Raw genomic sequence first — 12,255 nt, 5'->3', positions numbered from 1 at the left:
GCGAGTTGTTTCCCCTGCAAAGGCGATCGCGATGCTGTGTCCAGGCGATGAGAGGGCCGGCGTCGAGGCTATCTTTGGTGAGGAAGGTCGGGCCGTTGAGTTAGAGGCCCAGTCTCTTCCCAACCCTAGCCCACTGTCAAATGCCACCATGGGCTGTAAGTTAATAGGCTCGTCGGGGTTGGGCCAAAACTTAGGAGGAACGAAGCCCTCTGGTATGGAAGTCTGGTCGCGAAGGGAAGAAAACGAAGCAAGAAAGGGGAAAGCTCCCGCGGTGCGGATGAGAGATTCTACACAGGAGGAAGAGACGACAATTTCAAAGAAGACGTGGTCCACCCTCTTCCCTCCAAGCGTTGATCGACGACAGGGACATCAGAGTAGCAGCGACCCTATTTTCCTACGGGGTTCATCGTCGTCAAGTGAAGTTCGCAACATGGAAGAGGAATTTGGGACGGGATTTTAGATGGAGCGAGGAATAAGAGAGAATCCTTTCTTTCGATCTCCACTGTCTGGCAATTTTTCGAAGGAAGATACCTCGGCGATCCTCGTAGAAGACAAAAAAGGGCTAACGGGACGAGCGGGGTTTGATCCTCATGGCTATTCAGACATGGTTTCACCTTCTAATTCAATAATCAGAGGTAAAGGACTCATCTTTGAGGGGATTTGCGAAATACAGGGAGTGAGACACTTGGAGATAAGTGAGTCCTCTCCTTCTCAGCCACCCGAGTCTTCTTCTTTTCCTTCTTGCAATATGGATTCTCCCTTATCGAGTCCCTCTGGTCCACATCTCCCCAATTCAGTCCCTCTTTCTCAGTCTCCTACGGAAAATCAAGTTATCTCAAAAAAAAATTCTGAAAAAGGTGTTGTTAACTCTTTAAATTATGGTGACATCCCTATCCGTGTTGAGGAGGAGAACCAGTGTACTTTATCAAACCAGATGACCGAGAGCTATACCCATAGGGAGTCTAATGTCAGGTCGTATAAGGAGGACTCGGGTGATCTCCTTATTCATGGCCTGTCCCCCAGGAAAATGGCTAAAGTGCGAGAGGTTTTATGCTCTCTGGACATTAAGGTGTATTCCAGGAGGAAGAACAGAGGCCCCACAGGTTATTGAGACCTGGTGGTTTTGGCTTGGAATGTTAGGATCTTTGTGTTTTTCCATGAAAATTATCAGCTGGAACGTTAGGGGTTTGGGTTCAAGGAATAAGCGTAGGATGGTTAAAGATTTCCTTAGGTCAGAGAATCCGGATGTTGTGATGATTCAGGAAACAAAAAAGGAGAAATGTGATAGCAGGTTTGTGGGCAGTGTCTGGACGGTCAGAAATAAGGATTGGGTTGCTCTTCCGGCGTCTGGGGCATCAGGCGGGATTTTGATCATTTGGGATTCAAAAAATCTGCGTAATGAGGAGGTGGTATTAGGATCTTTCTCGGTCTCAGTCAAGTTCGCTATGGACGGTTGTGGACCTCTTTGGATTTCCGTTGTTTATGGTCCAAACAGTCCCTCACTTAGGAAGGAATTTTGGGTGGAGCTTTTCGACATATATGGATTAACTTATCCGTTATGGTGTGTGGGCGGTGATTTTAATGTCATAAGGAGAAGCTCAGAAAAATTGGGGGGTTCTAGTCTAACATCAAGCATGAGGGACTTTGATAGTTTTATTAGAGAATGTGAATTGCTTGACCCACCTCTTCGAAATGCTTCATTCACTTGGTCAAATTTGCAAGAGTCTCCCGTGTGTAAGAGACTGGACCGATTTCTCTACTCAAATGAGTGGGGGCTGCTCTTTCCCCAAGGCCTTCAAGAAGCCCTAATTAGAAGGACCTCGGATCACTGGCCAATTGTTATGGATACCAACCCGTTCATGTGGGGTTCAACACCTTTTAGGTTTGAGAATATGTGGTTACAACACCTTAATTTCAAAGAGAACTTTAGACACTAGTGGAGCGGGTTTCAAGGAAACGGATGGGAAGGTCACAAGTTCATGAGGAGACTACAATACGTTAAAGCTAAATTGAAGGAGTGGAATAAGTTTTCTTTTGGAGAGCTTAAAGAAAAGAAAAAAAGTATCCTCAATGATTTAGCTAACTTTGATGCCATTGAGCAGGTAGGGGGTCTCACTTCTAATTTGTTAAGTCAAAGAACCTCAAGAAAAAGGGAGCTAAAGGAAATCCATTGGAAACAAAAAGCTAGGGTGAAATGGGTCAAGGAAGGGGATTGCAACTCTAAGTTTTATCATAAAGTGGCTAATGGTAGGCGAAATAGAAAATATATCAAGGAGTTGGAGAATGAGAGGGGCTTAGTGCTGAAGAATGCCAAGAGTATCACAGAGGAGATCTTACTTTACTTTGAAAAGCTTTACACGAGCCCTACAGGAGAGTCTTGGGGTGTTGAAGGATTAGATTGGTCCCCTATCTCGGAAGAGAGCACGTTAAGGTTGGACTCCCCTTTCACTGAAGAAGAGATTTATAAGACCATTTTTCAGATGGATAGGGACAAGGCTCCGGGGCCTAATGGCTTTACTATTGCAGTATTCCAAGATTGTTGGGATGTGATTAAGGAGGATTTGGTGAGAGTGTTCGCAGAATTTCATAGGAGTAGAATTATCAATCAAAGCACTAATGCCTCTTTCATTGTTCTATTACCCAAAAAGAGTTTGACAAAGAAAATATTAGACTTTAGACCCATTAGTTTGATCACTAGTCTCTACAAGATAATAGCCAAAGTGCTCTCAGGGCGTCTAAGTGGGGTTCTACATGAGACCATCCACTATACTCAAGGCGCCTTTGTTCAAGGGAGACAAATATTGGATGCGGTTCTTATAGCAAATAAGATAGTGGACGAGAGAAGACGGTCAGGGGAGGAAGGCGTCGTATTCAAAATAGACTTTGAAAAAGCCTACGATCACGTGAAGTGGGATTTTTTGGATCATGTGTTAGAGAAGAAGGGGTTCAGTCCTAGATGGAGGAAATGGATGAGTGGATGTTTATCCTCGGTATCTTATGCAATCTTGGTGAATGGTAGCGCTAAAGGGTGGGTTAAGGCATCGAGAGGATTAAGACAAGGCGACCCGTTATCCCCTTTTTTGTTTACTTTAGTCGCAGATGCACCGAGTAAGATGCTTATGAGAGCTGAGGAAAGAAATATGTTGGAGGGTTTCAGGGTGGGCAGAAATAGAACTAGGGTGTCCCATTTGCAATTTTCTGATGATACCATCTTCTTTTCTAACACAAGGAAGGAAGAGCTGCAGACTCTCAAGAGTCTTTTGTTAGTGTTTGGGCACATTTCTGGGCTCAAGGTCAACCTTGACAAGAGTAGTATTTATGGCATCAATATTGATCAGGCTCATCTTTCAAGATTGGCTGAGATGCTTGATTGCAAGGCGTCCGGATGGCCTCTACTCTATCTGGGTCTCCCTTTGAGGGGGAACCCTAAGGCGGGTGGCTTTTGGGATCCAATGATTGAGAGAATCTCAAGTAGATTAGATGGGCGGCAAAAGGCCTACTTATCCTTCGGGGGGAGGATAACTCTTATCCAATCTTGCCTTACCCATTTGCCATGTTACTTCATTTCCTTATTTAAGATTCCCGCGTCAATGGCTGCAAAAATCAAGAGGTTGCAAAGGGATTTTTTATGGTCAGGGATTGGGGAAGGCAAAAGAGATCATTTAGTGAGGTGGGATGTTGTGTGCAAACCGAAGGCAATAGGGGGTTTGGGTTTTGGGAATATTTCTTGGAGGAATCTCGCTCTTCTAGGGAAATGGCTGTGGAGATATCCTAGAGAGGGTTCAGCTCTTTGGCATCAAGTCATTTTAAGCATGTATGGTTCACACTTCAATGGTTGGGATGCTAACACTTTAGTCAGATGGTCACATCGCTGTCCTTGGAAGGCTATTGCACAAGTCTTTCAAGAGTTTTCCTTGTTTACTCGATATGTGGTAGGAAACGAGGAAAGAATTCGGTTCTGGGAAGATTTGTGGTGGGGGGACCAACCTTTGGAAACCCAATATCCAAGACTATTTAGAGTAGTCGTGGATAAAAACATTTCTATTTCTTCAGTTCTCGGTCCCACTCGTCCTTTCTCTTGGAATTTGAATTTCCGCCGTAACCTGTCAAATTCTGAGATAGAGGACTTAGAAGGCCTCATGCGGTCACTTGATGAATTGCATCTATCTCCTTTGGTCCCAGATGCCAGATTCTGGCCATTATCCTCTTCAAGGCTTTTTTCAGTCAAATCCTTTTTTCTAGCATTATCTCAATCTTCTGGATCTCCTCAGGACTTTCCGTCAAAGTTCGTTTGGAATTCTCAAGTTCCTTTCAAAGTGAAGTCCTTTGTCTGGTTAGTGGCACACAAGAAGGTGAATACTAATGACATATTACAAGTGAGAAGACCCTACAAAGCCCTTAGTCCTGATATTTGTATTCTGTGCATGAAGCATGGGGAATCAGCAGATCATCTTTTTCTTCATTGTTCCTTAACGATTGGGTTGTGGCACAGGTTATTTCAGTTAGCTAAGATGAATTGAGTTCCCCCGAGGAGCATATCTGACATGATGTCCATCAAATTTAAAGGCTTTGGTACTTCTAAAAGGGGGATAGTTTTGTGGCAAGCTGCGAGTATCGCTCTAATTCGGGTTGTGTGGTGGGAAAGAAACGCGAGGATTTTCGAGGATAAAGCAAGGAATTCAGAGTTTCTTTGGGACTCTATTGTTTTCCTTGCTTCTCTTTGGGCTTTCTGTTCCAAGGCATTTAAGGGGACTCCCCTTAATGTGATTCGACTTGATTAGATAGCGGTGTGTACTCCATATGGATTGGTCCTTATAGGGAGTTCGTTTGTTTTCTGTGTATTTTCCTGTAATTTAGTTGTCTTTGGCAGGAGGATTTCTCATCCTTCTTCTTGTACTTCTTTTTCTATCAATATATCTTTGTGTTATTTCCAATCAAAAAAAAAAAAAAAAAACCTTGTCTTCAAAATTGACTTTGAAAAGGCTTACGATCACGTGAAATGGGATTTTTTGGATCAAGTGTTGGAGAAGAAGGGGTTCAATCCTAGATGGAGGAAATGGATGAGTGGATGTTTGTCCTCGGTATCTTATGCAGTATTGGTGAATGGTAGCGCTAAAGGGTGGGTTAAGGCTTCGAGAGGATTAAGACAAGGTGACCCTTTATCCCCTTTTTTGTTTACTTTAGTAGCAGATGTACTGAGTAGGATGCTTTTGAGAGCAGAGGAGAGAAATATGTTGGAGGGTTTCAGGGTGGGTAGAAACAGAACTAGGGTATCTCATTTGCAATTTGCTGATGATACCATCTTCTTTTCTAACACTAGGGAGGAAGATCTGCAGACTCTCAAGAGTCTTTTGTTAGTGTTTAGGCATATTTCTGGGCTCAAGGTCAACCTTGACAAGAGTAATATTTATGGCATCAATCTTGATCAAGCTCATCTTTCAAGATTGGCTGAGATGCTTGACTGCAAAGCTTCTGGCTGGCCTATACTCTATCTGGGTCTTCCTTTGGGTGGGAACCCCAAGGCGTGTGGTTTTTGGGATCCAGTGATTGAGAGAATCTCAAGAAGATTAGATGGGTGGCAAAAAGCATACTTATCCTTTGGGGGGAGAATAACTCTTATCCAATCTTGCCTTACCCATATGCCCTGTTACTTTCTTTCCTTATTTAAGCTACCCGCTTCAGTAGCTGCAAAAATCGAGAGGTTGCAAAAAGATTTTTTATGGTCAGGAATTGGGGAAGGCAAAAGAGATTATTTAGTGAGGTGGGATGTTGTGTGTCAACCGAAGGAAATAGGGGGTTTGGGTTTTGGGAATATTTCTCTGAGGAATCTCGCTCTTTTAGGGAAATGGTTGTGGAGGTACCCTAGAGAGGGTTCAGCTCTATGGCATCAGGTCATATTAAGCATTTATGGTTCACACTCTAATGGTTGGGATGCTAACACTTTAGTCAGATGGTCACATCGCTGTCCTTGGAAGACTATTGCACAAGTCTTTCAGGAGTTTTCCTTATTTACTCGATTTGTGGTAGGAAATGGGGAAAGAATTTGGTTCTAGGAAGATTTATGGTGGGGGGACCAACCTTTGGGAACCCAATATCCAAGACTATTTAGAGTAGTCTTGGATAAAAACATCCCTATTTCTTCAGTTCTCGGTCCTACTCGTCCTTTCTCTTGAAATTTAAATTTCCGTCGTAACTTGTCAGATTTTGATATAGAGGACTTAGAAGGCCTCATGCGGTCACTTGATGGATTGCATTTATCACCTTCGGTTCCAGATGCCAGATTTTAGCCATTATCTTCTTTGAGGCTTTTTTCAGTCAAATCCTTCTTTCTAGCTTTATCTCAATTTTTTGGATCTCCTCAGGTTTTCCCTTCTAAGTTCATTTGGAATTCTCAAGTTCCTTTCAAAGTGAAGTCCTTTGTCTGGTTAGTGGCACACAAGAAGGTGAATACTAATGACATGCTACAAGTGAGAAGACCCTACAAAGCCCTTAGTCCTGATATTTGTATTATGTGCATGAAGCATGAGGAATCAGCAAATCATCTTTTTCTTCATTGTTCCTTGACGATTGGATTGTGGCACAAGTTATTTCAATTAGCTAAGATGGATTGGGTCCCCCCGAGGAGCATCTTTGACGTGATGTCCATCAAATTTAACGGTTTTGGTTCTTCTAAGAGGGGGTTAGTTTTGTGGCAAGTTGCAAGCATCGCTCTTACTCGGGTTGTGTGGTGGGAAAGAAACGCGAGGATTTTTTAGGATAAAGCATAGAATTCAGAGTATCTTTGGGACTCTATTGTTTTCCTTGCTTCTCTTTGGGCTTTCTGTTCCAAGGATTTTAAGGGGACTCCCCTTAAAGTGCTACAACTTGATTGGTTAGCAGTGTGTACTCCATAAGGAATGGTCCTTTATGGAGTGTTCGCTTGTTTTACGGTGTAATTTCCTGTAGTTGAGTTTTCTTTGGCGGGAGGATTTCTCATCCTTCTATTTGTACTTCTTTTTATCTATCAATATATCTCTCTGTGTCGTTTCCAATCAAAAATAAATAAAGGTTTAGGCAATCAAATATAAACCTCATTTCAGGACACAAGACATTGCTTCCTTGAATAATAAATTTCACCAGACTGCACTAGCCTCAGGACGACTAAAAGAACACAGCTTTATCATTAACCCACAAGCTAATTTTAATAGTAATCTTTAACTTTGCAAATTTATTAGCAAAAAAAAATGTACTCTAATCTTATTGGATTTAAACTTTTCAGTTTTTCCATTTCAACCAATCAACATTCCTAGGAAAAACTTATTTCAGTAACAATAATTTACATATCTGATAATCAAAAGGAAACAGTCACCTCCATTTGGTTGCCAAGAAAAATACAGAAAAGATGACAAATTAAACAATGGGAAATGAACAAACTACTGGACTTGGTTTGGCGGCAGTAAGTTTTTTAATTTTTGTAAATCAACAAAACAGGTATTACACACGTTCTCATTTCTTTTCCTTTTTCTCCATTTTCTGAAGAACCAAACATAAAAAATATTCACCAGAAAATGGGTCCACAAAAACTCAAAAAGCAATTATCAAAACATAAAATTGACAAAATGGGTATCTCCATATGGTTGCCAGGAAAAATGTCGTGTACAGGAACACAGATAGAACAATTGAAACTGGACAAATTATTCCTACGCGGTTGCATTAAGTTTTCCAAATTTCTCAATTCAAGAAAACAACACTTTACGACAAATTGAACAAATGAAACTGAACAAACTATTCCTAGGTGGTTGCATTAAGTTTTCCAAATTTCTCAAATCAGGAAAACAACAAAAATTACACTCACCTCATTTCTTTCCCCTTTTCCTCCATTTTCTCATCAGTCAAACATCAATAAAAACTCACCACCAAATGGGTTCCCAAAAAACTCCAACAAAAATAATGGAAGCGGCCGAAAAAAAAAAAAAAAAAGCTGCCAGAAACTCAAAATCAAAGACAATGAGAAAGGGGATTACGGAAAATCAATCTCCAAACGGGTTTTCCCATCATCAAGAGCATAAGCAAGAGAATTCGCAGCGTCAGTGACGAGTACTTCGTAGGACTTGGGCTTGTAAACTGAAACACCAACCTTGGGATCAAAGTCCGCTTTTTTGCTGCAACGAATTGGAATTGTAGTGATGGGTTGAGAGATAGAGACAGTATAGCGAGGAAGAGAATGGGTTGTGGAGAGGGAAGAGAATGCAGAGAGAGGAGAGAGTCGAGGGAGAGAGCGGAGAGAGAAGGTAGTGTAAGGCAATGAAAAGGCCATGGAAATGGCCATGTTCCTGGAGAAGCAGAAGACCGGTGAAGATGATGGTGGGATGATAAGGACTTCGAAGCTTTGCCACAAAAATCAAGCCAGCCTCTTCTGTTTTTTTTTTTTTCTTCCATCGTCGAAATATAAATGTATAGGACCCAATAATAATAAATAAATAAATAAAATAAATAAATAAATAAATGAAGGGCAACCACAAAACTACGCTCTAAACATTTATAGTTTTCTACTGGTAATTGTCCACGTTCCATACGTAAACCTAATATTATATACCAATAATCTATACTACGTAACACATTTTTTTTTTAAAATAACCTTCTCATTTTTACTATTTACACTTATATCCTATCGTTATTATACGTAATTAATTCGGATAATATTTATAGAAAACTTTATTTAGACCATATTTCTCTTTTATAAAAATTATCATTATTTAAAAATAATAATAATTCTTTTTACAAACTGAATTATATTATATTTAAAAGTTAATTGAGATAATCTCTTTTAAAAGCTTATCATAAATTTATTCAATAAAATAGAGATTTAAATTAAAATCAAATAAATACAAAAAATTAGTTTAAATTAATTTGTTTTTTTTAATCCAAATTTTAAATAGAAATTGTTCTTTGATATGTATTTAATTCATATAATAATAATATATTATTTTTTAATGGTTATTTCTTTTTTTTTAATTAATATTTGAAGGTGATATAAGTTTTTTATAGAAAAAATTTAATAAATTATTCATATATCGTGTATTTATTATTATATATATTGATTCAAAGTATTCGGATAATGCTTTTTGCAAGTACAAGCTACTCTTTAAAAGTTTTATTTTAATTTAATTGCAATAATTTTAATCTCTTGACAAAACAACTTGGATTGAAAAACAATTCTCTTTTTTAAAAAATATATAATAATTTATGTTTTTATAATAAAAATATAATAAGACAAAAAAAAAAAGGATTAATACAGAAAATGACTTTTGAATTTCAAATTAAATCTTTTTTTAGTTATAATTGAATTTATTTATATAATATTTTATGTTCCACTATTAAACTTTATTGATAATATTAAAATTTTATACACATATATGATTTGTTTATCCATATTAAACAATTTTTATATTTATTGTTGTTTTAAATACTATTAATTATAAAATAAATTTAAATTTAAGCGGATGCATGAATCGCCACGTATCTTATCATAGTAAGTTCATTCATGCACCTAATCGCCTTTAAGTTGCCTTTTCAAAGTTAGTCATTGTTACCCATTTCTCCTCTTTCTTCAAGTAGGGGTGAGGGAGTTGAACGTGATTTATTACAGAAATTTCACCAAGTCATATCTCTATTTTTTGGGAAATGAAGAATCCTTGCGTTTGTCACAATCTTCAATGTCTTCCAATTGAAATATTAGTTGAGATCATGATTCGCGTTGCAAAGACATCGTCAACAGACTTCTTTAATGCTAGAAAAAGGTGTGCATCGAGTCTCTAAATTATTTCTATTTGTATATAGATATATAGCTATATTTTAAATAAAGATTAATTGTTAGATCTCAATTTATAGTTGTTGAGAATTATACAAGGCATCAATGGAAAGAGAAATCATGTGATACATCTCATTAGAAAAATTCTCGATCAGCCCATGGTTTGAAGCTAAAAGTCAAGTTGCTCTATTCTTAAAAAGTTGCAAAGATGTTGGAAATCCGGAGGCATTATATATATGCAGGCAAGGAATAGTAAGCTTTTATTTTAGAAGATTTGGTTATCTTATTTGAATAAATATTTATGTCTTATTTGTTGTGAACTTCTTTGGAATTAATTTTTTTAATAGTTAGTTTTTTAGCTTAAAGAAAATAGAGTCGGGTATTGCTCTTTTTAAAAAAGCAATTACAATGAACCATATGGGAGTAATGTATGTATATGAAATCATTTTTCTATGTAGAGGTGGCAGTTCAAATGAAAACGAAGGATTATATCTTTTAGATGTGGTTACAAAATCAACCTAATTGGAGGAATGCAAAGCAAGAGCAAAGTCTTTCATATTGACAATGCGGGTTAAAAACCACAATCTTAAATATGGAGAACTTAATATCTATTGTGTAAAAAGATGTAAAAAAATAGGAGTTGCCATAAACAAAGATTGGAACATCACTTATTTGGGAGAAGTCGAAGGTGAATATCATTGCCAAACTTGCATGACCACCAATGAAATCTTCACCTTTTGTAAAATATTTAAATAGAGTATAATGTTGTTTAATTATTGTTGGTCTGGTTATGATATACAATACACTTTCCCATCGTTTCCAGTTTTTTTCTTTTTTGTTGTGTTTGTTCTATTCAAAATATTTTATATTAATAATCATTTCTATTATGTACATTTATATCCTATCCGAGTTATATGTAATTTATTCGGATAATGTTTCTGAAGAACTTATAAATTAGTTTAGTTAATGTTTCTATTTTATAGAAATAGTCATTATGTTTTTTTTTTTAAAAAAATACTTGGTTGAGATTATAATCCTCTTTCAAAAAAATATGATAATTTAAGTTTTAATATATATATATAATAATAATAAGATAAGAAAAAGATAAATACAAAAAATGACTTTTGCAATCCAAATTAAATCTTTTGTAGTTTTAATAATTTAATTTACTTATATAATATTTTATGCCCAACTATTAAACTTTATTTATTATATTAAAATTTTATATACATATATATGATTCTTAAACTTTAATAAATCACTATACCTTGAAGAATTTAAACAAAGATATGTTCTTAACCATTATGAATTTATTTAATCTATTTTTAATTATTTTAAGAAGTGAAAATAGCAGATATAGTTAGAATTATTTAAAGAATTAAGTCAATTTACTTTACATTTTGAATCTTTGATTGATAAAAATTTGAACCAGAATCAAATACCCAGGGTGAATATAGAATGAAAAAACCAAAGCGACAACCTAGCAACTTATATTAATTTTCAAGAATGATAAAAAGTAATATATTGTATACCCTAAAATTTAACCTAAGTCTCACCTCATTTTATTTACTTTATTCAAACCCATTTGTTTCATATTTTATATTCATTATTTTATTTATTTCTACTTATTTTTATTTTTATATTTATATTTTTAACCTTATTTTTGAGATTAAATGTAAACCCTCCATCTATGATTCTCCTAGCCATCTATTTACCCGTTTGACTTTTTCAAACCCTAAAGACTTAATCTCTTTCCCACCTTATTTCTCTTTATTTCGTCATCTCATTATGTCGACCCACTTTTGCCCCTTCTTTTTCTTCTTCTTTTTCTATTTCCTTTCTTTTCTCCTATTCTCTCTCCACTCACAACTTTTTTTTCCCCCTATTTTCCTGATTTCCTTCATTTTCTCTTCTTTCATTATCTTTCCTTTTCCATTTTTCTTTTCCATCCACAACACCACCAATATTGGCAGCATCAACCCGTGTGTTGCCACTGACGACCACGACATTGACGTCCCTTGCCAACCACGACGTCACCGGTTTTCTCTCTTTCTAGATCTCTCTCTTCCATCCTCTCTTCTCATACCTGTTTCTTTTCTCCATGCATAACCACACCCATGCCACCATTCCATGCCACATCTCTCATCCATGGACACTCAAAGTGAAGGTGATATTTCTTTGATCTCCAAAGTGACCATTTTTTCTTATTTTATTTGGGTAAATTATTTTATTTATACAATCTTTAAAAAACCAAAGGTAAAACTTTTGCACTTGTTAGAGCTCGCTAAGTCAATTGATGTCCAAGGCTCTTTCAAAAACTTGCGACCGAGTAAGCTTTGACATGCCACCCTTTTCTATATTCAAACTTTTCCATGGTAAGGCTCTCTTACTCTCGGTTAATAAATCTTATACTCTGAAGAAACAATAGCTACTAGAAATGGAAGTTTTTGATGTTCAAGCCCAAA

At 36.8% G+C, this 12,255-nt stretch overlaps 1 protein-coding gene across 1 annotated transcript in view; it reads right to left on the bottom strand.

The window, feature by feature from the left end:
* The window catches only part of LOC117922041 (protein LOW PSII ACCUMULATION 3, chloroplastic), a 42,385-nt gene extending 33,995 nt beyond the window's left edge, over window positions 1–8,390 (bottom strand). Inside the window, exon 1 of the mRNA XM_034840020.1 lies at window positions 8,004–8,390. Coding sequence (XP_034695911.1) covers window positions 8,004–8,308 — 305 coding nt within the window. The 5' untranslated portion in view covers window positions 8,309–8,390. The remainder of the gene's footprint in view (window positions 1–8,003) is intronic.
* Window positions 8,391–12,255: the final 3,865 nt, after the last annotated feature.

Source organism: Vitis riparia, chromosome 9, assembly GCF_004353265.1.
Source record: "Vitis riparia cultivar Riparia Gloire de Montpellier isolate 1030 chromosome 9, EGFV_Vit.rip_1.0, whole genome shotgun sequence".
Taxonomy (NCBI): domain Eukaryota; kingdom Viridiplantae; phylum Streptophyta; class Magnoliopsida; order Vitales; family Vitaceae; genus Vitis; species Vitis riparia.
The sequence above is the reverse complement of the archived record's forward strand: the minus strand, read 5'-3'. Positions and strand labels throughout refer to the sequence as shown.